The sequence below is a fragment of the Crocodylus siamensis genome, chromosome 4 (assembly GCF_052110815.1).
Source record: "Crocodylus siamensis isolate JL-2025a chromosome 4, ASM5211081v1, whole genome shotgun sequence".
NCBI classification, from domain to species: Eukaryota; Metazoa; Chordata; order Crocodylia; family Crocodylidae; genus Crocodylus; species Crocodylus siamensis.
In genome coordinates this window covers 165,515,682-165,542,877 of record NC_143398.1, presented here as the reverse complement: position 1 = coordinate 165,542,877, position 27,196 = coordinate 165,515,682, and the positions used below count along the sequence as shown (strand labels likewise).

At 43.9% G+C, this 27,196-nt stretch overlaps 1 protein-coding gene across 18 annotated transcripts in view; it reads right to left on the bottom strand.

The window, feature by feature from the left end:
• Nucleotides 1-758: 758 nt before the first annotated feature.
• ABI2 (abl interactor 2) overlaps nt 759-27,196 on the bottom strand; it is a 108,220-nt gene continuing 81,782 nt past the window's right edge. For all 18 annotated transcript variants that reach the window (XM_090044802.1, XM_090044803.1, XM_090044791.1 and 15 more), the window contains 4 exons: nt 26,018-26,176; nt 20,147-20,233; nt 19,628-19,801; nt 759-8,456 (listed from right to left, as the gene is read on the bottom strand). In XM_090044802.1, the coding sequence (XP_089900928.1) occupies nt 8,281-8,456; nt 19,628-19,801; nt 20,147-20,233; nt 26,018-26,176 (596 nt within the window). In that variant the 3' untranslated portion in view covers nt 759-8,280. The remainder of the gene's footprint in view (nt 8,457-19,627; nt 19,802-20,146; nt 20,234-26,017; nt 26,177-27,196) is intronic.

Below are 27,196 nucleotides of genomic sequence, written 5' to 3'. Positions count from 1 at the left end.
CCCATATTTGATCTTCTGTGCTATGTGGAGTTGATGAGCTTAGACACAATGTTGAATTATATTTTTGACTCCCATTTTAGTCTTTTTAGAAAGGCAGGCAGAGGATAAAAATCAGTTTCTTCCTGTATCCCTGTTTTCTTCTTCAAGCAGTACTCAGGCTGGGATGAAAAAACCACAGGACTACATGGGAAGGGACAAGCCTACCAGCGTTTGGCTTCATAAGGAGCCCTCAATAATGCCTAAGACCAGCCCAGGTTTTGGTTCTCTTCCAGTAGCTGGCCCTACTTGATTTATGAAGGAAGGGTGGTACTGTTTCCCCAGCCAGAGACTTTAATGCAATATGATCTCCCACCCCCTATGGCAAGAGCTTGGGCTGCTGCTCTGCTACAGGTTGAGGCCGGTAGGGGTATCATGGTGGTAGAAGGATGTTTCTCTGTGAAGGACATAATGCCTGTACCTCTTCTTCAGCCCAAATGGGAATAATTTCCTTCCAAAACTATTTTTGCAGCATCATTTTGAGTTGCCCCCACCTCTGCTCTCTCCCTCCAACTATAGAAGCTGGAATTCCCCCTAGATAGTGCATCTGTGCATTGAGCTGTGAGTTTCTGGGGTTTGTTTTCAACTGGGTTAGTCTCTGCCTCAAGCTAGAACTGCTAGGAACTGATGTTTGTGCAGTGCCATCTTCCATGAGCAGGAACTGTAGCACGTGCTTCTCCATAGGGGAAGGGGATGGCAAGTAAATTAACAGATTGCATGCCGTCAGTACAGCTGTTTTATTCCAGTGCATTTTGCTAGGCACTGTTCAGTGATCCTTGGACAAATGCCTTAGCCACACCAAGGGAAGGGGGCAAGAAAGGACTGAACCAAAGACCTTTTTGCTGCTTTGCGAAAGGAAAATTTGTAACAGCAGTTCTCTTTTAGGGTGCAGAACTCCAACTAGGAAACACCTGCGAATCCCATTAGTCACACCTCACAAGTGATTTGCAGCCTGCATACAGCAGATGACCTACAACAGGAACATGGCTTAACCATTGGCAATCAAGCTGCACTAATCATCGTCTCTCTAGCCAAGAGCCTGCTGGCAGCAGTGAAACACTAGATTTGTATCATTTCTGTCTCCCTATGTCTACTATAAGCAGAACAGCTAGCAGTTGCAATTTTAGTCTCCAGCAGTATGGAAGTGGCACAATGACAGAGCACTTGGTGTGCTTTGTTCTTTATTTAGGACTTTTAACAAGAGGGTTTAGTACACAGCAACAGTTAATTCCAAGTACAATTAAAAAAATTTAAAAATTTAATGTTCTGCACTCATTGGAAGGTGGTTTGAATGGCACACACAATAAAACATTACTGGCAGCACACAGCTCCCCAGAGTCCTGCATGTGTTGTAACTGATTTATCAACATTTACCATGTCAGAGTGGGGGCTCCGAATACATCCACCGCATGATCAGTACCAGAATCAAAAGCACAAATCGCTTATCTTCTCACTGTAAACCATATGGGGTGGTTTCTATTTCAAGAAAAAAAAATGCATGGAGAAAATGCATGTTAGACACTGACATTTCCAAAGGATTCATAGAAACTACCTGCCCATGCAAATTGCAAAAGACACTTCTTCTTTTCAAATGTGAAAATAAGCACTTGTTCTTTACAAAAAAACTCAGAAGACGTGTCAGCACTTTAACGAGGCCCTTTAACGGAAATCAATTTGTACACAGCTCAGCTCTTCCACGTTAGTCAACAGTGGTAGAATTCACGGAGTTTATCGATTAGAGAGACAGGAATGGATGCACTGCACACATTTCAGCAGAGTCACCATCCGGTATTGAGCAGGAGGCTGGCTGTAAGGGCACGTCTTGACAACTGGATACTGCCTTTGCTTTCACCGCTTTATCAAAGCACCTTTTTTGTGATAGATGCCTTGCAACGAGGAAAGTTGCTAACAAACTCTGCATGTTTACAACACCAAAGCCAGGCTCTGCTTTTTGCTGTGGAGGTGGCGTATACATACTGGTGTCAAACAAATGCAGCAGAATACTGTGGGCTAGGAATCATTTCCTGTGATAGCAGTTGCTGAGCTATGGCTGCACTGAGCAAGCTTTCAAGTATCTTCCCAAATATATCAGATGGGGGAGGGGAGGAGGCAGCCCTGCTGTTCTTGTCGTTTCAAAATAAAAATCAGATGACTGGGACCATATAACTATAGGCAGTGACTTCAGCTACTATGCAAACCAACCCCCCTCTTGCACTGTTTTTTCCCCACAATATAATATAGTCTTATGCACAAATGTGCAACTCTTTAATAGCCCAGGGGTAGGAAATATGATAAATATCCTCGCAAATACAGCAAATTCTATGTAGACTATGTCCCATCTTCTATCTCCCGTTGCTCAGATTGTGACAGACACTTTTCCAGTTCCAAATACTAGACAGGAATTACTTCAAATGATCTCTTCTGTGTGTGCAACCTCTCTGCACTTGTCCTATCGCTTCCCCAACCTATGGCTTGTAATGTCATCACCCTGCTGTGGCCAAATACTGAATCTGCCCTAACACTTGCTAAATCCCCACTTAGAAACCATGGTACTTTACTGGCATATTGGAGTACTTGCTTCTGCTTTTCACCGTTTAACAACAGAATCACTGAGCAATGGCAGTTCACCCCCATTCTGAATGATACCCATGTCTGCTTCCAGCATGGATAATAGCCTTTAAACAAGTCATCTCTGTGTGCAGTAGCTTCTGAAATTCCTGTTTGTCAGTCCCTGCAAACCCAACATTTACAATAATATGTTCAGCCTTTGATTTAAGTCCAAGGCCAGCAGGGTAACATGAAGCAGTCCACTCCCTTTAGACATGATCATGAACTTCTCCCCTAGGACATCACCCAACAGAAGAGCAATTAACCACTATGCAGGAGGGAGCTCCTAAGACTCCTGGAGCCCAGGTTCACCAACAGGCAGTTTAGGCTGGAGACACTGAAGCCTGATGTGACACTTAAGAACAAAGGACAGCATCTGTTTTCCCCTATGCCTCATCTGCAGGCTTCTTCCCTAGGAAGCAGGGTAACCAGGAAGATCTCCTTCCACTGCTGCCTCCAGCATCACCCAGAGGCTGAGCTGAGGTGGAAGCAATCCTTTGAAAAAAATACTGCTGCTCTCCCCGCCCCTGCTTTCACCTCCAAACTAGGAAAGCCCCAGGTGGGAGCTGCCACCTTTCAGAAAGCAGCTGTCCCCAACCTCCTGAAGAAGGCAGCCACTTCGCATGTCCACAAGTGCCAGCATGGCAAACCAATGCAGATGAACCTTAGGTTTTTCCCTATAACTTCTGGCCTGCTGTTACTAGGACCCCTATGAACAGCAAGTGACACTGGGTGGCAACTGTTCCCTGCATGAAGCCAAGCAGAGCTCAGCCGAACCACTTCTCTTCAGCAGCACTAACAAGCTGGAGCACACAAAAATGATGGGCACATCTGTCAGACCCTTGTAGGAAAAGTACTCGATCGGAAGGAGGAGCCATGGGAACCACCACAGAGAAAGGTGCCCAACAAGGTAGTGGCAGCAGGATGCAGGGTTGGGGGGAGAACTAACTTATCAAACCATGACACTAATTACAGCCCTACCAAGAGTGGGGCACTTGGTGGAGAGGGAAGAGAGGGCTGGGGGAACTCCAATGGTTCACATAAGCAACCAAGCCCAGAGCTGTTTACCTGAACTGCAAAGCATCACTCCTCACAGAGGGATGTCTCGCTGGGGCAGGAGTTGCACTCTGCTCCTAAAGGGTCATGCTGAGATATCCTCACCAGGTGTGCAGTCACCTCATGGCCTTGCAGACCCTACCCCTTCCTCAAATGATCTGGGAAAATGATACTTCCAAAAAGTGTTCTCTTTTGTTGCCCATGTAGCTACTTCTGCTTTCCTGCAACACCAGCAATGCCTCAAGCAGCCTTCCCTGCTCCGTGCCATGCCTCCTGACAGTGGCCGAGACAGGCAGGCACACAAGCCAATGTGTGAGGGAGCACAGCCTCAGCACTGCCTGCCCTGCTCCCAAAGTGCAGCTGCTGCAAACACCCTTGGGGGATGTAAAAAACCAACCAACCAGCACCTCTCGGACATGCAAAGAAACTGGACACAAAGACAGCTCCTGCAGTAAGGGTTGTTGGTTGGGGAACTCATAACAGCAACAGAGTCTCCAAATGCCTGAAGGGTGTTTGTGCCTGAAAGCTTGCAATGAACTTTTTTCCAACAATTTATTTGGTCTAATAAAAGATCTTGCATCTACCCAATGAACCTTGCCTGCCGTTCCTACAGTAACAAGTGTTTCCCTCCACACTCCGCTCCTTCCCTAGTATCAAGGCAACAGAATGGCTCTCCTCTCTTCTCCGTTAAGCAGACTAGCACAGTGCATTTCATTCACCATTGTTTTATATAAAATATATTTAATATCTTCATCCCTGTGAAACATTATGTTTTCATTCTTCTCAAACTTGAATGTTAATTAAACAAAATCACCTGCAGAAACCCTCCCGAATTTTGATGAAAAACTAAAAACAAACACCTTAACAGAGGAAGTAAGGGAGGGATACTATTTTGACCCTACAGCATGCTTTGGGCTAATCTGGTGTGACCCCCCCCCATTGTGCACAAGAGAACACCATGATCAAGTGGCACCTAACTTTTAGCATCCTCATTTTAGTGTTGATAGCAGGATGCAGTGGGAGAAGTTCTTCATCTGTTTGAATATCTTCTCCCAGCCCACCCCTTTTTAAAGTAAATATTTAAATAAAAGGGGAAAATAGGTTGGGGGGATTATTATCCAGGATAAAAATGGAAAACACGACCCTCACTGACTTTAATAGCATGCAGTCTATGTAACATTACATACAAAATCTGATTACTTTGGGCCTGGTCTATGATCATAACATAGAATTATCCCTAGACAATCTACAGAGTTCAAAACTGTACAAAATAAAAAATATGCATAAAACCCAACAAGTTTCTTTACAACATTAGTGCTGCATAAAGCATAAAACCAGCAGGAGGTGATCCAGAAATGCCCTGCAACATAAGCAAGCTCTCACGTGTTCTCAGCAAGATGCAGACAAAACGTCCCTCAGTCCAAGTCACTTCCCTGGAAAGCAGCACGTTTCCCACTTCCGAGGCCGAGCAGCCCTATTCCACCTGTCAGATTTTGTAGGCTACGTGCTTGTTCCCTTCAGAACTTCATGATATCCCACCACAGCGGCAGAGGCGCAGGAACTAACCCCGTAGCCGAGGCTCGGTAACTGTCCAGGTAGGTAGCTCCAATGGAGAACGCTTACAAGGCTACTGATCATAGACATCAGGGCTGGAAGGGACCTCGGGAGATCATCGAGTCCAGCCCCCTGCCCAAAGGGCAGGAAGTCAGCTGGGGTCATAGGATCCCAGCAAGATAAGCATCCAATTTACTCTTGAAGGTGTTCAATGTGGGTGCTTGAACCACCTCCGCTGGCAGGCTGTTCCAGACCTTGGGGGCTCGGACAGTAAAGAAATTCTTCCTTATGTCCAGCCTGAAACCGTCTTGCAAGAGTTTGTGACCGTTCGACCTCGTCATCCCTTGGTGGGCTCTGGTGAACAGACGTTCCCCCAGATCCTGATGAGCACCCCAGATAAACTTATAGGTGGCCATCAGATCACCCCTGAGCCTGCGCTTTTCCAGGCTAAAGAGCCCTCAGCCTGTCATCGTAAGATCTGTTTTCCTGACCTCTGATCATGCGCGTGGCTCTCCTCTGGACTCTCTCAAGCTTCTCCACATCCTTTTTGAATTGTGGAGCCCAAAACTGGACACAGTACTCCAGCTGCAGCCTCACCAAGGCTGAGTACAAAGGGAGAATGACGTCCCAGGATTTGCTCGAGAAGCATCTATGGATGCACGCCAGCGTTTTGGTCGCTTTACTAGCCGCAGCATCACATTGCAGGCTCATGTTCATCTTGTGGTCAATGATGGGCCGAGGGCTCTGATAACAGCCACTTTCATGAGTTTGGTTACAGGGCAAAAACTCCAGAGAGGAAGTGTTTTTGATCAGTACCATCATTTCTAATCCTGAATGACACATAATTGTCCCCCTTCCAGAGGGGCAGGAAAAGTGAGAGAAGGAGCAAAGCACATGTGCTGGCAACAAGATCAAGTGAGCCTTTTCAGGCTGCAGTGACCAGGCTGGGAAACTGAATAAATGGCACTATTTCTGTGGCAGACAGGCAGAGGGGGTAATTGAGTGAAGCAGCTTCCTGACAGGAGGATGATAGTGTCTCAGCTTAAGTCCCAACTATAAATGAGTATGTCCCAAGAGGCAGGGGGAAGAAAAGGCAGCCCTGACCAGAATAGAGAGGATGCCCAGCCTCTCCAAAGCTGCAGCCATCTGGGGGTTAAGCATTTTCAGCCTCCCCTGGAAATGGGTTTGTCCCACACAGCTGCAAGAGGCCTGTGCCTGCATGCGCACCAGAGTCTTCCTGTAGGGTATGGGCCTGCAATCGGAGTCATCCGATACGGCATGGAGCTTTCACAGCCCAAGAATAAGGAAGAATGGCACAGACTGTTCATTGCCTCCCTGCTCCCCCCCTCACACAGCAGTGCTCCCCATCTTATCCAAGAATCTATGCTCGCTCTGAACCTCCATTTCTGGCAAGTTGCTGCACTACCAAGTTACAGAACTGGCTCAATTATACATATTTTTGCTAATAAGGCAGCAAAATCAGCCTCAGGAGTTATATTCTCTACTGCTCTCTACAATATTCCATTTCACACTCATGCCTTAGCTGACAGCTGCAGCCTTATCCAGACATGATTAAGCTACTGTTCATGCTGACTGGAATCTGACCAGGGCTACAAACAAAGTCCAGGACAATGCCTGACCTGGATGGAAACCAGCTGCCTTGCAGCAGCCAGTTACATCTGTTTGCTGAATTAATGAACAGCTAGCACTCACCTTTTAAGTCCTTCCTAGTGACTGACTTGCACACATTAAGCAGACTCAAGTAATGGCCTTTACAGCTGAAAATGGGTGAAAAGTAAACTATTAAAAGTACAGGAAACCTTTAGTGGAGGTTGACTCATACCTGGATAGGCACAGCTATGAAAGAGCTAAGGTAACTGCCAATTACTGCTCAGCTTTCTGTGGGAAACCAATAAACAGAGCAGCCCTTTTTACTTCCACCAAAGAGATTTTGGCAGCAGAACTGATAACAGCAATTGCTGCTTGCCCTGCCTTTACACTGGATTTCCCAGTGTAGACTGAAACCTAGAAATCAAGTCTAATGGCCAATTTACAATACCTCATTCATTTTTTAAAAGAAATTTGTGCATGATATTGAGCATTTGGGATGAATAACTTGCCTCCAGTGCAAGCATACATCAGGAATTTCCAACCCTAGACCCTGTCCCCCTAGAGTGATCCTCTAGCTCCTAGGGCCAGGTAAATTCAATTTTCCCTTCATCATAAAACTGCAAACACATGTTCAGTTCAATCTGCAGCACCAGCAGGCTGGGAACTTGCAGCAAAGGATAACATTTACACCAGTGCATTAAAAAAAACTGTGGCATTCAAATAACTAAGATTAAGGGAATGGAAGAGGGTGAGGGAAAGGTCTGGCTGCATCCATTTTAATTAGCTAAACTTAAAGGTACGTGAATCAAAGCCAGCTCTGTGTGCCCCTGCATCAGTCTACAAGTGCAGAGCAGCTGGAGACGTGTTCATGTTAAAGATGTAACGAACCATCTGGAAGTCAGATACGTGAACTGCTTTGGGTACAAATCCAAATGTTTGCTAGCACGTGAATGTTGTCCAGCTGCACTCAAGTGTAGTGTACAAAAAGGGAAGGATGTCCACTGGCCATTAACCTTTTACCACTGGCATCCAGGATGTCCTAGAGCCAAGCACTAATGCCAGGGTTATATCACAGGGGCATACAGTATTCCTGAGACAGATCCCAGATCCTGCTTGAATCAGTCTGAATTTGAGTAAAGTATCAGCTACTCAACAAGTTCGTTACATCTCCAGTATCTACACCTGAACGGGTCAGCTTATTCAAAGTCAGAAGGCTCGCTACAGCTGCCAGAAGAGCCATTTGTTCAAAAAACTCAAATCACTATTTTTTTTATAATGAAAAAAAAGCCAAAAAAGTGGTTCTGTTACAATTATCCTTCATTCAGTTCAGTTGGAAGGGCCCCCACAGGCTGGGGGAGGTCCGGGGAGCCCCAACAGTTCCTGCAGTGTGAGATGCAGCTCTCTGTCATGTAGTCTTCACTCAGAGTAATGCATGATGGATTCCACATAGTTCCCTGGGAAGAGCCCCGTCACTCCATTCATGACACCCTCATACCAACCATCATCATTCTTCTTAATGACATAAATGATGGCACCTTCCTGAAATGAGAGCTCATCCTCTTTGTCTTTTGTGTAATCATAGATCGCCACAACTAGGAAAAAACAGAAAGAACAGTGGGCATAAGACATGGCTCAGCTGGGAACAGAAGAAAATGCAATAAGCAGGTAAAAGGTAATACACGGTCTTGAAATGCAAGGCACCATTACATTTCCATAACCTTCATCTACTCATCCAAGAGGTCCTGGAACACCCCCCCGCCTGTAGGGGAAGTTACTTCCACCACCTCCCCCAGTGAGCAGCTGTCTGTCTCCTGAGTGCTTCTTTATCTTCCTTACCCACTGGAATTTTTTAATCATTATTGAATCAACAATGGCAGCTTTTAAGCTTCACACAAGCCTACAGTCTTTTCTTGAATCTGATCTTTCAGACTCATCAAGTGAAAATTTATAAATACAACAAACAGAGAAAGTTTGGTACAGTCATGCAGTGGTGTAGACAGAGCCCCCTAAAAGCAGTTACAAGTGCTACAACTCAACTCTAATGTTCTGTTCCTGGATTGACCCGAATCCAAGATGACTTGGAATTTAAGAAGATAACCCTCCACCCCCAAATAGTTATATATTTGTTGTAATTTTCCAGGCATACAATTTAATTATCGGAAGATCATCTTAAATCTGCCCTCCTCACTGCTACAGCAGGGAAAGCAGCAGCACGGGGGCACCCACCCACTTCTTTCCCTTGTAGTCTACACTTCCAGAGTGCCTGCACCCCTCTATCTGCCCCCTTGTGGCTGCCCCCCAGTGCTGCCGTGCCCCCACCTGCTCCCTGCAGCCTCTGCCCCCTTCTTCCCCATGATCCCCACCACCTCTGCCCACCTCCCTCTCATTAGATATGGCTCCAGTTTTATTCCCTCCCAGAGCACAGAAAAGTGCAACAGCATTTTGGGGCCATGCAACAGCATTCTGGGGCTGAAGCTGGCTGGCTGGACAAGGAACAGCGTTTCCATGTACTCTGTGCCCCAGGGAGGAAATGGAGCCAGAACTGAAGCCATAGCCATGTCTGACAGGAAGCAGGGGAGGAAGGAGGCAGTGGCCACAAAGGGCAGGTGGAAGGTGGGGACAGGAAGCTACTGTGGCTTTGTCTATTGCCCCAGCCAGGGGCCCCTCAGCCTTGTACTGAAATCCAAGACAAGGGGCCTTTCCCTCCCCACCCCCAATGGAGAATGTAGAAAATTCCTCATCTTGGATTTGAGTGAATACAATAATTATGTGCCAACTAGCCAAGATCACAATAAAGAGAGGACCAGAGAGCAGCGTACTGAAGTCTGGGGAGGAAAGGATTCTAAGCACTATCTTCAGCTGCAATAGGAAACAACTGATGGAAAGCTAGAGCCCTAGATATCCACATAACCTCACTCCTCATATACTCAAAGCCTGCGAATGCATGTGCAGAGCCTCAGTACTGACTGACAAATTACTTTGGGACCCAGTGTCATGACAGGTAACTCTAACAAGCTGACATAAATTAAGTAAAACTTAACTGAGAATTACAAGCAATCAGATGTCCCCCAACCCTCCACCCCTTTGGAGGAAAATTTAGTTTAAAATAGAAAAACCCCTTCCTGACAGATTTATTAAACTATGGAAAAGTTTTCTTAGGGAAACACTGTAAACCAAATCACTTTGGAAACTTAAAATTAGACTGGACAAACGCTTGGAAATATTAGGTAAAGAGCTCTCTTGCTTTAGCAGAAGATAGGTACAGTAATGTAATAAATGTTTTCCATCTTTAATTCCTATGACTGTGTACACCATAAAGCAAGTCAGCTATGCCAAATAGCATCAATCATTATTCTTGAACACTTGGCACTGTGGCACATAACACTAGCCTTGAAACAAATTCATGTTGGACAGGAACCCAGCTCTGGAGCTGGAGATTAACAAAAGATACTCTAACCCAAACCAAAGCAGGCAAGTTAACATAATGGACCAGTTCAGGAGCCTAATGTCCTACAGCACTGCAAAACTCCTTACTTTTCTAAAGAGATAAATGAAGATTAAGCCTTAAGGGAGTGAAGGGAGACCACAAGTCAATAAAAATGCTTAGTATGGAAACCCAGCTCCTGAGAATTTTAAAGGGAAATGCATACATGCCAACAGCATCAAAATACAGGCACAGTACCGTCTCAATACATGCAGTTCTAACGTGTAAATTTACTTCATTTGTACTGAACGCACTTCAAAGACAGACATTCCAGGTGCTACTTCATATTAGTGCACTTGTAAAGTAACTAATGAGCCAATCCATTATCTCAATGAAATTATCTTACAAAATACAGCACGCCGTGAATAACTGAAAATCAAAAATAAACAGGACTGGAATGGACTTCCAGGTCACCTAGTCCAAACCCACCCACCTCAGGTACGATCATTATTCATTAAACTATCCCAGCCAAGAGCTTGGTTGACCTACTCTTCAAAATGTCTATGCCTGTCTCAGTAGTCTGCTCCACTGATTAACCACTTGCAGAAAGTTCTTCCTACTACCCACCCTAAATTTCCCTGGTTTCAAATTAAGACTGTTACCCCGTACAATCTCTCCTGCAGATACAGATAATTGTTAGGACTGTGCAAAGCTTTGGTCCCCGATTCGATTCGGCAGAAATTCAGCTCAATTCAGTGGCCGAATCTCCAAATCCAATACATTTTGAATGCGTTTGCCATTGCTCCTTCAGTAACATTTTACTCTTTACCAGTTATTACAAAACGATGAATCTTTTTTGATGCTTGGTAATCTTCCTATAAAATTCCAAGAAATCTTTTTTTCTCCCAAAGAAAACAATATTTCTTCGTTATAGAACTTCATATACTTGAACTTCAAAAAAGCCTTTGACCTGGTCTCCCATGATGGCCTCATGGTCAAATTGGGAAAATGCAGTCTGGACTACTTCATGGTCGGGTGGCTAGGTAACTGGCTCCGTGGTAGGACCCAAAGGGTACTGATTGGCACAACTGAGTCATCATGGCAGACGGCGACCAATGGCATCCCTCGGGTCAGTACTTGGACCAGTGCTCTTCAACACAATCATTAACAATTTGGATTCAGGTATCACAAGCAATCTGGCAAAGCTCACTGATGACAACAAGCTATGGAGCAATGCTGTAACGCTTGAAGACAGCTGGCAATACAGGCTGACCTACCTGGACAGGCTCGTGAAGTGGGCAGACCTCAACCTGATTACATTTCTCTGTATGAAATGACAAGTGCTCCATCTGAGGAGAAATAACCCACAACACACTTACAGGCTCGGCAGTGCTCTGCCTGCCAGCACCACAGCTGAACGAGACCTGGGTGTCATGACCAACAACAAAATGAACATGAGTTGCCATTGCAATGTTGTAGCTGGCAGAGCTAACCGAACTCTGGCATGCATCCACTGAGGCATCTCGAGCAAGGCAAAGGATATCCTCCCACTTTACTCAGCCTTGATGAGACCACAACTGAAGTACTGCGCCCAGTTCTGTGCAGGATGTGGAGAAGCTCAAGAGAGTCCAGAGGAGCGCCACACGCGTGATTAGAGGCCTGGAGACCAAGACGTATGAGGAGAGTCTGAGGGACTTGGGACTTCAGCCTGGAGAAGAGAAGGCTCAGGGGGGACTTGGTTGCAGCCTATAAGTATATCAGAGTCATACAGCAGGGTTTGGGGGAAGCAGCTATTCACCAAGGACTGCCAGGAGAGGACAAGAAGTAATAGGTACACGCTGACTGAAGATCACTTCAGGCTAGACAAAGAAAACCTTTACAAGCCTACTTGCCAAGGGTTTGGAACAGGCTCCCCCCAGAAGTGGTACAGTCATCCACCCTGGCGATCTCCAAAAAATGTCTTGACGCCCATCTTGGTGGGATCAGTTGAATGCAGCAGTCTTTCCTGCCCGCGTACAGGGGGGCTGAACCCAATGATCTGTAAGGTCCCTTCCACCCCCTAACTATGAAACTATAACTTCCCTTGTTACATCTCTATTCTTCACATTTTTATATTGGCAACTTTCCTCATCTACTGAACACTTAATCCTTTTATGTGATCATATCACCTCAAGCTATGATCCTGTCAGACCTCATAAATTACATGGATTCAAAGCCAGTATTTTAATAAAATCTCCAGAAGGTGTAGGAAATAACATTAGTGACACTTACTCATTTGGGTTGATTTTCTTTTTTTTCCCCCATTGATGACCTTTAAGTTTTCAGATAATTATACTTACATTTGAAAAGAAATCTTAAGTTGTCTGTAAAACCTACTCCAGTATTGTTCTCAAGGTGGCATTTGGGGAATGGGTAGCTAAGAGCAGATTCTGTTTATATACGACACGGGGGATTATTCCCCCTCTGAATATCTATTGCAGTTAATTTGATTCACATTGTTAAGAAGTTTTTTTACCACCATTGGCCCTGTAAAATTAACACTTGCATAAAGTGAGATGAACCAGTGTGGTGATGTGGACAATGAAGTGACCTCAGGAAAGGATTAAAATGAAAATTTTGACTGCCTGTCATGGTTAAATGTTAATATCCCACAAAATAAGCGCAACCTAGCTAAATTTTTCCAGCATCTTAAACTGTACTCAGTATTCACCTGCTATTCAAAGCTGTGGTCTAGCAGCAGAATACCCAGTGCCATTTTTTAACTCATGATCCATTCCAGGATTTCACATGTACCTCCCAAGAGCTTTCCAAGATCTACCCCCTCGGATGTTACACGTATTCTCAGATAGCTCTCAGAGGCGCTATTAAATTCTGTGAGTGACATCATACAACAGTCCACACACAAAACCTCATTACTCCTACTGATTACTGAAGATAAATGCATATGAACAGCTGTCTCTTCCCTCATCAATCAGCTCTTTCAACCCCAGATCACATAATGTGGACGATATTACTTATAAGGAATAAATTGTTGCCATAGAAATACTTATTTTCCAGTAAAGAAAGCAGTTCACAGCAGATAACTACCCAAGTTCCTTGACTAGAAGGATCTCCTATAGCACTGCTTCCCAAACTTTTCCTCAGCATGACCCCATTTATAACCCCATTTCCTCAGCATGGCCACTTGCAGCCCCCCCCACCCCCACAGGTGCCCCCTACTTCTGACCCAGAGCCCTCTGGCCCTGCCAGTGCCCCTCACTCCCAATGCGTAGCACTCTTCCTGTGCCCCAGGGCCAGAGCCCGCAGCCCCCTACCCCCCACCCCAGCAGCAGCTACTGAGGCTGGAGCACAAAGCCCGGCTCCCCCCCCCCCCACCAAATTTGGGAACCGTTGGTCTATAGCATGGAAGTCTTCATTAACTTTAACACCCGTCTGCTACATGAAGTCATTTTAACCGCTTCTCTTCTCTCCCGGCTGCAACAATCTGTAGCCAGATTTCTCTAGGTGGCTTCTATCCCTCAATCAAATTATCCATCCTCATTATCATGTCCAGCCATCACCTCAACATCTGCTTATGCTCTACTGGTACCCTAATGAACTATTCCTTAACCATTTGTCATATATTATAAAAAGATCAATTTCTCTTACTGAGTTTATTTAATCAAGTTTACTGGGTTTTTTAAAGCAGTCCCCTTAGCCACTTAGCACCAGGAGTCAGGATCCAAATTAGTTTTTATCAGGAACTCACACTAAACCCCAGGGACTGGCATTTTGTGTTTTATTTGTTAATTTGAACTCCTTATTCACCTTCTCTTTAGACTGCCAGCATGCTTTCCCCACCGCACCCGGTCATTCTGTGAACCCAAACCATGGTGTAAGCATTTGTCCCTTCCCAGCTTAGCACACTTAGGTTTGCTGCTTTTGCAGTGTCCCAGTTCAGTCTCACAGAAAATAGCAACGAAAAAGCAGATCAAAGCTTCATGCTGCCCCACGAGAGAGATTTTTGTTTCAAATTTCTAGCCATTTCCTCAGGCCATATACATTATCCAGATGAATACAATTTTCCCCAGAAAGCAGCTAATCTTGCTATGGCTTGGTGGTTTCAAGATTTCTTTTTAAATCACCACTGGAGATAAAGGCAAGAGTTACAGCCTTGTTTACACAGTTGCTTTATTGTTCATGAGTTTAGAAACCAGATATAGCATATAAACGTTCTAACAAAAACATTTCAATATAATCATCTCCCATAAATTAATCCAACACAGTTGACAGAAAACTGCAGGGAGCAAGGTGCCTGCACAAGGAGCTTCACTGCCTAAAAATCAAGAGGCATGTACAGGCAATGCAAGGAAGGGCTTGTCGCTAAGGAAGTGTACAAAGGAATAGCATGAATGTGTATGGAGAAAACAATGCAGAAAAGCAGAGGCAAAAAAAAATAATTCTAACTGCCAAAAGATGTTAAACACAACCAAAAGGGGTTCTACAACCATGTGAAATCCAAGGACAGACCAGGAAAACTGGGTCCACTGGCTCAACAAGCAAATGAGCTATTAAGAGAACATGCACAGCTGGAATTTGCTTGAAGCTTGCTCCAATCTTCACCAAATTTTAATAAACTACATATAAAAAAAAAGCTTCTGATAATTCAACTAAGATTATCTGGCAGAAAAATACCTGGGTAATAATTTAGAGCTGGAAAAAATCATCACAGCCCCAAAAAAGTGAATTTCACATCTGAAAAGGTTTATAGGACTACTACAGCCTGAGATTCCTGTATACTCAGGTCTGTGGCCCTGAGATTTCTTTACCCAGTTCCTTCAACCCCCTTGGATTAATTCTACCAGGACTCCCCAGTTTAAATTTTCTAACAGTTTGTTAAAAGTCCTGTGTGTGGACACTGGGTAAAGAAGTCTCCGGGCCATGGGCTATAGTATTTGCCAACCCATGGATTACAGGCAAGGTCCCAGAGGCTGGGAGAAGAGCTAGTAGCATTGCACCTACCTTTACAAAGGGAAAAAAGAAGGACAGTTAAAGACTGGTGAGCTTGACTTTAATATCAGGAAGTTACTGGAACAAATTATAAAACTTTCCATTTGTAAATATCTGGAGGATAAGGGGATGATCATCAACAGCCAACACAGACTTGTAAGGAACAAATAATACCAACTTGATTCCTTTATTAGACAATGTAATTAGTTTGGTGGATGATGGGATGTGAAGAATGTGATGGATAATACACCTGGACTTTAAGACCTTTGACATACTCTCAACATGACATTTTAGCTTTCATAGACATCAGGGCTGGAAGGGACCTCGGGAGATCATCAAGCCCAGCCCCCTTAGAGAAGTTAGAAAAATTTTTAGAAAGTTAGAGAAACATGGGCTGGATGGGACTACTGGATAAGACTACATTAGGTGGATACATACTTGGCTGAACACCTGCAAACAAGTGGATTGATGTTAGGTTAGCAGATCATTTTGACTGGGGTTCGTCAGGGATCTAGTTTAGATCCAGTGATGTTTATAATATTTTTATTTGATAATTATTAACTGATATGTACTTGATGTTCAGTCCATTTAATTACTTGATGTTTTACTGATTTTTCTTTATAATCAAGGTACATATTTTCAGTGGTTTGCTCCTTGTTCATTCTTTTCTTCTTCATACTGATGATAGCTTTAGTCATATTGAAGTTGTTACTTTAGTTAGCTGGTCTAATAAAAACAGCCTGAATCCATGATGAATTTACACCACTGAAATATTTCTCAAATCTCTTTCCAAGCCTTCTTTTACTAACAAAGCTAAGCTGTTGAACATTGTTGAAAAAACCACTGCAACTCCAAGCTTACTTGTAAGAAAAGCAATATTCAGGGACCAACAAAAACAGTTTGAGGAGATATCCCAACTACTTTTGATCAAATTAAAATTAAACCCCACCTCTGCTCTGGCATGTCAGAAGTCCTCCAAGTACTGCTTATTGGCAGCAGCAGGCAGCTCCTGGCTGCTGTCACTGTGAAAAAAGGAGGCCTCTCTAGGGTTTCTGCAAAAGCTATCTGTGGTGGGAGGAAGAAAGAATTCCTTTGACAAGGGAAACAGAATAAAAACAAATTGTTCTCCTTTTGCTGTAGTCTGCAGCCGAATGTGCATACAGCCGAAATTGCTACAGAAGAGTAATGGTTTTGTTGGAGTCATTCTGCAAGCTGACAAATAATCCTCTTGCTGCCGCATCCCATTTACCCATTTGATTTCTTTACCCTTTGTTTGTCTGGCCTAGATGGCTCCTTTCAGCCTATTTAAGGATGCTAGTTACCACCTAGGAATTAATCCTGCTCCAAAATATTTAATTACTTAGTTCCCCAATACCTTAAAAATAATGGCTAAAATGGCATGCTAGGAAGCCACGTTTGGAGCAGCTTAGGCTTCCACATCAAATTTATTCTATCATAAGTAAAAGGAGTTTTTCTCCTAACTGATGACACTGCAAATTCACTCCAGGATTTAAAAGTCAAGCTGGTTTTATTTGGGTTTACCTATCACAAAGAAATGTTTACTGAACAAAACTGTTTACCCAGTTAAACCTCAGCAGCCCCTTGAAAACTGTGGGTTGCAGAGCTGTAACTGAGGTTGACTATTGACTCTGCATTTGGAATAGAATTAATTCATTCTTCTGAAGACCCAAGAGACTCCAGATCTCTTGCACTAAAGAACCAGTAGAACCAATAAGACTAGAAAGAGAAGTTGTGTTTCTTCACCTAAAAATTAAGCAGACAGAATGGTGATTTTCTCCACTTTAGTTTCAAGTAGCCCCATTAGCTCTGGGGCTTATGTCCTGATCCAATTAAGTCAGACTTTTGCAAAATCCTGTATCAGTAGACACAGACCTATGAGAGCACGCAACACTGTGGAGTCTCCTTTATCCTTCAGTGGATTAAAGATTCTCTGAAGTTTTGCTCAGAGTCAGAGGACACGGCTACTGACGATTCAACAATATTATTTCGTGGAAGAATACCTGGATGATAATTTAAAGCTGGGAAATATCATGACAGCCCCAAAAAGTGAATCTCGCATCTGGAAAGGTTTAGAGGAAATCCTTGGGATTTACTGTTCCCGTCAAATACATTAACAAATGTGAAAGCTTCACCCAGCAGAAAAGCACTGTAGCACTAACAATGCTGGAAAGGACAAAATCTGAGTGAATGTTGAGCACCCTCCACTGCTGCCCGGAGAATGAAACAGAAAGCAAATGTTTAAAAAGCAGCAATCAACCTGATCAGAAAGTGAACACACTTATTGAAGTGGCCTGTACTTTTCCTGACCTGAAGGAAAACGTTCCATCCACTCGCACAGAAACCAGTACAGTGGAGGTTTCTAACCATTAAAGAAACTGATTCACATCAGACCCCCTCAGTTACCAGCTGTCTCACTACTGACACTCTACTGCAGGGGCTGATAACTTCTTTACACTGTGGGCCACTGACCAAAACAGGTCAGTCAGGCTAGGGCATAGCTGCCCCTGCCACCTTTTTCCCCCCCAGCCGCTACACAGGGAAAGTTCCTGCTGCTGCTACTTTTCCCTGAGGTGGCAAGAGGAGAGCATCTGCAGCCAGCTCTTTTCTCTCATGGCAGCTGCAGGTTCAGCAGCAGTCACTTTTCCCTGCTACCACACAAGCTGCAGACACTCTTCGCGTGCTCTGGTGGGGAAAAATGGTGACTGCAGGCCACTTTCCCTGTGAAGCCACTGGAAAAAGCACCAGCTGCAATGTGTGGATTCATACCTGACGTGCGCTTTCCATTAAAATATTCTTACTGCCATTTTTTGAGAAGCTCTCGTGCCTCCACTGGTTGTAGAATGTCTTTAAAACATGGGAAGAACAAAGACCTGGGGATGGGGAGGCACTTTTTAAATTTTGTCCCACAGATTTCCATTTAAGTCAAGCAGAGAGAAAAATGTTGGGAAAACTACAGCTCATCTCATGAGCTAGCCTTTGAGAGAAGGCCAAAATAACTGATCATGGATGTTTTAATCTGAGGCCAAGCCCCCAGTGCCATCACAGGAGCAGCACACACTGTAGCAGGAACAGACAGCAGATGTCCTTCAAACAGCATAGGGACACAGAGCCACTCTTTCACAATTAGCAGGACCCAGGATAGTTCATTTTCTTGTTGTTCTAACTGCTCAAATCTGTCCTTATCACTGTAGGCCTGAGCAGCCAAGGCCAAAAAGTCCAACGATCCAAACAAAAAGGGGGCAGGAAAATCAGAGTAGCATAACAATGCACTCTGAATATCTTCTGTTGCATTAAGTAATGTGCAAAAAGCCTGTCCTACATGGATTAAGTGATATTAATACTACTACAGTCACAGCTATTTCCATAGCCTCATTCCCAACTGCCACCTTCCATTGTTCCCATGTTTACTCCTTTGCCCCTATTAAAAATGGAAGCAAAGTATTCATCTCAATTTGGTATCATGCCAATATTACCTTTAATACTCATCCTATCCTCACCACCTAAATGTAACTATTTCTTTTCATTGTTCTTTTTTATTTTGCTGAAAAACCTTTTCTTATTGTAGTTCATTTCCTCTGTAAGGTTTAACACAACATGCCTTTTGATAGTTCTTACTTTCTCCCCTATACTTCCTGACCCCTAAGACTTTCTGTGCTGATCAGTTCTTTTTCTCCTTTCCTTGAAGGCTCTTTGCTTGCTTCAGATGTCTTCCTTTTGTTTTCCCCTTGCCCCTGGGACAGAATTTCCAGATAAGTTTTTCACCTTATAGAAATTCCAAACTTCCTCCACATTCAAATCTCTAAGTCTTCATTCTAGCAGGTATTCTTCAATAGCTGTGTTCAGTCAGACTTATATTCCACGTTGGCCTTGTTATCCTTATGCCTGTGGTTTCACGTGCTGTTCTGCTAGTTCTATTTTCACTTTATCCTCTAGCCTCCTTGCATTAGGGCACAAACGTTTCGAGTCTCACTAATTGTATACAATTTCCTAGATGATTTGACAACTGTATCACCTATCCAAGTAATGTTCTCATCAGTATTAGTTTCTCTCTCCTCTCTGTCAGTCCTTTTACCTAGGAATATTCCTTTTTCATAATAAAAATACTGGAGGGGTCAACTGCCCAGCAAGAAAAAAATCACTGAGCATGATTCTCACTCTTTACACAATGGTCAGGAAGTAAGGTCTTCATGTAATAGTAGAGAAAGAATACAACATTTCTGATCATTCTGACCAAGCAACAGATTACTGAAAGACTCTCATTTACACAACTACACAAATTCTGAAGTTTTGCATAATATAAAACACCACCTAAAGTACCCTTAAACCTACCCTTTTCTAAGTAGGTCCTTGGTGCCCAAGGAGGATCTTCTTCGGCATAGGGATCACTGTACTCCACCACAGCTGCCTCCTCCTCTTCATAATCTTCTGGAGGTGGCGGGGGAGGTGGAGATTCATCAAAGACTGGCTCGTCTACTGGTGGAGGAGGAGGAGGGGTATCTGAAACTAAAAATAAGCAACAAGATCAGCATGGCAATTCTCCGGAGGCATGCAAGCAGGTTAAAACAGAAATCCCTCTCTCAAAGGATCCCCAGGTAGTTGCACTGAAATCTATAACTAAAATTCAGAGACATGCTAAAATAGACAGACTAGGGAGGAAGAAAGATCATATTCTCCCGACACAATAAGTTTACTCTCTCCTTCCTGGTATACCTGAAATTGCTAAAAATAGAGACAGTAGGAAAGTCAAAATTCTGGCTACATACACCTGGATTTTTTATTTTTTTTTGCACATACAAAGCAGAAGCCTCACACAACAGCCAATCAGAACAAAGGAAGATGCAAACTTACTATTTTCTTGGACTCTGGCCACAAATCCCATTAGTGGTAACTGTGGAGTTACCTGTAGGATGGAGGGGGGAGGAGGAGCAAGAGATGCTGCAGCACAGAGTAAGAAAAGAAAAAAGTATTGTATTAGAAAAAAACAGCAAACAAAAAAGCAGACATCATTGTTCAGACCCTACAGTAGCCTGCCAAAGGAGATGCGACTAAAAATGACAACAAAAGTAGTATAGGCTTCAAAGGGTCTTTTAACAATAACTCCAAAAATGTAACTGGAACTGGCTACCATAATATCTCACTCAGCTCTCATGAAACCTTTACCCCTTAGTTTTTTTTCTACAGTGGTAGAAAAAAAGTCTGTGTACTTGTTGGCTCTAACCTTCCAGCAAGCTCTTTTAATGTATAGCTTTATATGACCTTGCTACGGTAATCGTTCAAAAAACCAGCATATTAAGGTACGAGATATGTGCAGAAAAATGACAGGATGATTCTCTTGCTACTCTTAGCATAAAATATATACATGTATTTCCAAGCATAAAAGAAAAGTATACATTTTCAATGCCAGTAGAGTTTACTTATCATTCTGGACAATATTTAGATTTCAGGCAACATGCATGTGGTATAACAAATTATACTTCCCATCTACCCAACTGCAAATTCACATATTTGAGAATTTGCTTGCATCATTTTTGACAGACAACTAAGATGTTTACACTTCACGTCTCAATGCAAGATTAGCCTCGGCTCCATCTACCCCTAACTGCAGTATCAGCAGTGATTTTAGTGTATATATATATCTTAAGACTAGTTGTGGCACATACCCAGGCTTCTTTTTGTATATTTTTCTTTTCAAGTGTTTAAATTTGACAGTAAACATGGACAGAATGTGCAATGTTTGGGCAATTATTATTCAAATTCAGTCTGTGGTAGTATTGCTTTGTAATCATTTCCCTGGGGAAAAAAGCTTTGCATACCATTTATTCTTTCTGAACATGCTTTTTCAAGTGATTAGGGAAAGTTATTAAGGCTGAGATTTTCAAATACGGCTAAAGAAGTTTGCTGTCCACTCCATATGAATTCAAAACTTTATGCTGTTTCAGGTCCACTTCTAAGGCCGTGCACAAATCCATCCATTCTGCAGACTCATGTCTAGAACCGGGGTTCTCAGCCGGTGGGACGCATCCTACCCAGGTCGCAATGGCAAAACTGGAAGTGCCACAGCAGGACTTACGGCTTTGCTTTTGCGCACTTCGAGTGGCCACCGGGGGTCCCCCTCCCCCCTCCTCTGACTAGCCTCTGGGGGACCCCTCCCGCTCATCGATCAGTGAAATCAGGATTTTTTGACCTTGCGTGGGTGGGATATAAGGGGCAAAAGGCTGAGAACCGCTGGTCTAGAAAACAGTAAGTTAAGTCTAAAACAGTAGTTCTCAACTTTTTTTAGGCTTGAGGCACCCCTCAAAAATGCCAGCTTTTAGTTTTCATTAATTTTTACTACAGAAAATAGAGCAATAATTCTGTGGCAAAAACACAGAAAAAATCACAACAGTTCAGAAAGTTTTAGACTCCTATTTGAAATCTCCAGGTTTATACTGTAAATCATGCTTGCAGACCTAACAGTGCTAACATTGTGTTGCACTCCACAACACCCCTAAAAGGATCCCAAGGGATCCCAACCCTGCCCATCTCCCTCCCTCAGTATGGGATCCTCAATTCTTACTCCCACCCTCACCCGTGCCAGACTTACCTGCAGGAGCTGCTCTGCAGGCTGCCTCGCAGCCATGCGCATGTGTGCATGCACACACATACATGGAGCCCCCTGCCTGACTACCGCCCTCTCGCTCCCCCCAGCCCCTTGCAAGCTGGAACTCTGCAAGGGGAAACCCACCATTTCCTACTTTTTCTCCTTAAAATGAGAACATCCATGTTTTACTGTGGTGAACGAAAAGCCCGGATCCCTGGTTACATCAATAACTAAAATTCTCCAAAATGGTACGACTGCTGCTGGGAAACCAATGTGATAGAAGGTATTTGCTAGGTTCAGAAAGTTTCCATCAGCCAAAAAGATCTTAGGATTAGGGCAAGGGTGGCACAAATATTAGTCAAGTTAGGAAACCTCTCTGCTTTCTAATCCAGGCAAGCTGGGATGATAAGAAACCTAAATGAGGCTGGATGCAAAGGAACATCAGCACAAGCCTTGAGCTGCCTGTGTAGCACCCAGACTGCCTGCATGCAGAGGCTTCACGCTCCCAGGAAGGATTCCAGCATCAAAGTTTGGAATGGAGTAGCAAGGAAAGCTCTAGGCACGGGACAACCAAACAGCACAGGACTTGTCATCGGTGCCGAGAAAGAGGGTTGGCACCAAAACCTGATTTTTTTTTTTTTTTTCCAGCACTGGCAAATGTCACCAGGTCTATGACAGAGCCTCACTCTTCAGCAAAGGCTGATGCCAAACTGTTTCATACAAATCTCCCTTGGTACTTAAGAGCCAATGGAGGGAGATGACAAGTTGCCAGTGAGTCTTCTCCCCACCATTCAGGGAGGAAAAGGACTATGGTGCTATCAATACCACCATATTGATGGTGAATATGTTTTTCCTGTTCTTTCTGAATTACATTATCCAGGCACTAATGCTTTTTTGGACTCCCAACACTGCAGCAGATAACTCTGTGCTGACACATACTTCCACTTTCAGTACAGACATCAGTGCTGTTCTGCCAACACTAAAGCCAATGTTTTTCTAGAAGATTCTGCTACTGCGCTGAACCCACCAGCAACGATCCATACAGGCAATTCTCAAAGAAGAATCTACAGTTTGCAGATCCTTAAAGTTTTTAGCACAATTATTCTGCAGAACCCCGTTTTAGGCACATTTATATAAGTTCAAATGACACACACACACACACACGCACGCACGCACGCACGCAGAAAGATCTCCTAATCACTCTGGGTGAAAGCCTATATTCCAAATGGAAAGGTTATGCTTAAAACATATAAGCTCCGTGGAAAAAAAACAGCATGAATATCCAATACAAAACACCCACACACCCCTGAAAAGAAAGTAGCACCTGCTTCAGTGCCAAAAATCCTGCATAAGCAAGGTGGGATTAACCTATTTTGATACCGCCATTTCTTCTCCACAAACCCCTAGGGCCCTTCCTTCTGCACAAGCTTCTACAAGCTCCCTCTCTTCAACAGATCCAGCCAGGAACTATGGTCCTCTCTCCTGCCAAAGCTCCTCTTTGGTCATATGCCACCCTCAACATTATTAACTTAATGTATTCAACTTTGGAGTTCCTCCTTCCTGGGGTCCAGTTCCAAAGACCATGCTTTATTCCATCTGAATGCAACTAAAATTCCACATTTTGCCCAGGACATTGATATAAAAGCAACCTCTTGCTTGCAGCTCTTTATTTACATGCCAAATGTCCCTACCATGGAAGTCATTCTATTCATGCCTTAGAGGTCAAGTGAATAATCGCTTTAATCACTACTTTCTTCTTGGGTAAACAGCCTGAATTATAGTTACATAACTTATTCAAAGAATATCTGGCATCTTTTATGATCATCCGTTGGGCAACACAACAAAGAGCCATCCTCTTATTAAAAACAGAAATACAGAGCAACACTATTCTGGTTATGCTGAAAATCCTCTTTACCTCAAAGGCAATCTGTAAGGCATCTTATTTTAGTTCAATCTATTTCCTACATAGCTACTCTTCCCCTCTGCCTCTACCCTCCACATTCATCAATACTGCATATAATGTACATTACAGACATCACCTAGTATGGAGTTTACTTATGCATTCTCACCCCCACCCATCAGTTCCTTCTCCTAGACAAAAAATAATGTCTCTTTGGAGGCTAGCTAGCAGCTAAAGATGAAATACGTTTGTGTCTGATCGAACCCCCTAGATCAGACGCTAGAACTGTTTAATTCCAAGCTCAGTTTTACGATTAAAACCAATACAAAAACAATCCAGCACTTGCATGTAAACATTCTAAGTATCAATAAGAATATTTGCAAACCAATAACTTTTAAACATTCCTACAGTATCTTTCTGCACCTTCTGCCCAAAAGAAATCTTCCTTTCTCCACTGTTGTTGCATGAACTAGATTCCTCTCTGATCAAAACATGTATAGCAGGAGGCATGATTATGGGATCGTACATTAGATCCCCCCTCATTTGGGGGGCTCCAAGTCATGGGGATGTCCCACAGTCCCCTAGGGTGGGGAACCATGGCTGCTGTGATCCCACATGCCAAAGGTTTCACACACCCCTGAGGCTGGGGGGGTTGCAGCAGCCACAACCCCCCAGCTGCCAGGACCAAGAGGCCCCGTCAGTTGCAGGACTCCCAGCCTTGGCTGGGCATGGTGCACCCCTGTGGCCTGCAGCCTCATCAGTTGACAGGAGCTCCCAGCTGCAAGGAAGGTCATGCTACAAGAGCAAATTAAAGCTCAACAGCAACCAGCTATTAAGTTAGTGCACATTTTTTAGATCTAATTTTACAGCTGGTTGAAAATTTTTGTGGTGTAATAACTACTTTGCACATGGAGCTCGTATCAAGGTAACTGCAACTAACCAGTTAATTGCATGATACCTATAACGTGTAGAAGGGGCCACAGACACAAAACACACAACTCATTGGCCTCAAAAACATAATGACTCAGTCTACATAAAGAGAGATCATCAATTAGAACAGTGGTGCTCACTTTTTTGGCCCTGTGGGCCAAATGAATAGTAGGGGACCCATCTGCAAGCTAGACTGGGTCCTGGCACTGCCCCCTCCTGGCCCCACATACCTGGATTGGATCCTGGAGGAACTGGCACTCCCCTTGTGCTGGGCTTAGGTTGGTGCCACATCCTCCCAGCCCCAACCAGAATTGGGCTCCCAGGCCCAGTGCCACCCCCTCCCATTCCTCTGTGCATCAGAATTGGGCCCTGGGGCCTGGCGCCACTGCTGCCCAGCCCTACATGGCAGGATCAAGCACCATGTGCAGGGCCTGGGGTGTTCTCTGTGTCCAGAGATTTGGCAGCAAGGAAGTGGTGCCACCACCCTCCTAACACCACATTTCTGAACTCATGGAGAGCCCCGTGGGCTATATGACAGTGCCATGGGTCACAACAGGCCCATAGGCCAGAGGCTGAGCTCCCCTGAATCAGACTAACATCATATATGAAAACTGACCTAATGGGGGTTGGAACCCTGCTACATCTAGCCTTCCATGGCAAAGCCTGCCTCCCAGGAGGACCAACAGTCAGGAGGGAGAAATATATGCAAGGCTTTAGGCTGCAGGAATGGAAAACTAGAATTCTAGTGCCTCATAAAAGACAAAACATTAATCCTACTCCAGGACTGATATAGGATGGGTGAGTCAGGTAAAGACACAAGGCATAGGTCTGCAACTTATAGCCCATGGGCCAGATCTGGCCCAAAAGAACTTGATCTAGCGTGCAAAGGTCCGTTCCATTCCATGTTTTATTAACAGTGTACTGATCCATAGTTGCCACCCCACATATTAGATCCGTTCTACCCAAAAGTAGCTCTAGGATTTTGTAAAGGGGAGCGTAGCATACCACTTCTCAGATCATGGTAGGGAGAGGGCAGAAGGAGGCACAGTTGGAGCCCCTCCATCCCAGAGGGGCCAGACAGGGAGCAGGTCAAGGAAAAGGGTGCCTGCCCACCGCTGCCGTTGTTTCCAATTGAGCTCAGAACTTTATGCAACTGCTCTCCACAGCTGGAGCAAAGCAGGAGTGGTTCTGGGGCTTCTCCAACAGCATAAAGTGTTGTAGAATCAGTACAGCATCAGCCTTCAGAGTCTTGAAGTCTGAGCCAATACTCTGGTGTTTTGAAATGAATATACTACAGTAACTTTCTAACCTGGGTTCTGGTTATAAAAAGGTCCTCCATTCATCTGGTTCTGAAGGCTCGTCTGTGAAGTGATGGAAGGAGGACGCCTATATGGCAAGGAGCCGCCTATTGTTGGGGGGGTGTGCCGAGATGCAGGTCTGTTCATGCTGTAGAACTGAACAGGGTGACCTGGTTGGAAAGAAAGAATGGGGTTAGGCAAGAGAAAAAGAAGGAAGTCTGGCTTTCTTACACCTGCACCCAGTACTCGCTCCAAGGATTGAGACACTGTTTGGAAAATGTATGCCCAAATCTGAATTGGACAAATACTACTGAATTGCCAGACTGGCTGAACACTGAACGCCTCAAAACTGATGCAACAAACAGCTCCAGCTCACTTGCCAGAATCAGTACAACCAACAAAAGCAAATACAAGAAAAAGGAAAGGAAAACTAAGTTTTAAAACAATAGTTTCTAGTTACTGATGTTGTATAATGTTTCACAAAATAAACAAACAAAACAAACCCCTAAAACCTACACAGTCAGTGAAGATCTATTTCATACTGAAATAAAGTCTCACTCACATTTCAAATAAAAATGCTGTGTTCTGAAGTCAACCAAATTATTCACAAGGTATCCATTAATCTAACTGAAGATAATATCTAAAAACTACAAAGATGATTAAAGATCCAGCCTTGGCACATTAGCTGCATCTCAGCCCCTGCTTTTAGGAAATATGTACTGGATTATTTCTGGAGAATGGAAAGAAATAAAGGTCTTGCAAAAGGTGGAAACCTAATCTTTTTGCTTTAAAAAAAAACCCCATCAATTGAATCAACTCCTTAAAAGCTGCTTCTTCATTCAAACCAATTCTAACACTGCAACACAAAATTTCTATATCAGACTAACTGATTCTGATACCTAGTAAGCAGTATATGCTTACCCTGAACTACAGCATACAAATCACTGTTGGAAGGGTAGTGGTTTTTGTGGGTGATATCTTCTGTTGAACCAATCACATGGTTGGGATAGACTTAGACAAGCTTTCAAATGCAGTGACCTGAAGAATATGCTGCCTTCAGAAGCTTCTCTAAGTCTATTCCAAACATGCAGCTGTTCCAATAAAGGACATCATCCATGAAAATTCTTGCTTCTCACATTTTGGAATATTACTAATTGAAGTTGAATGCCATTGTTGGTTCACGAATGGTA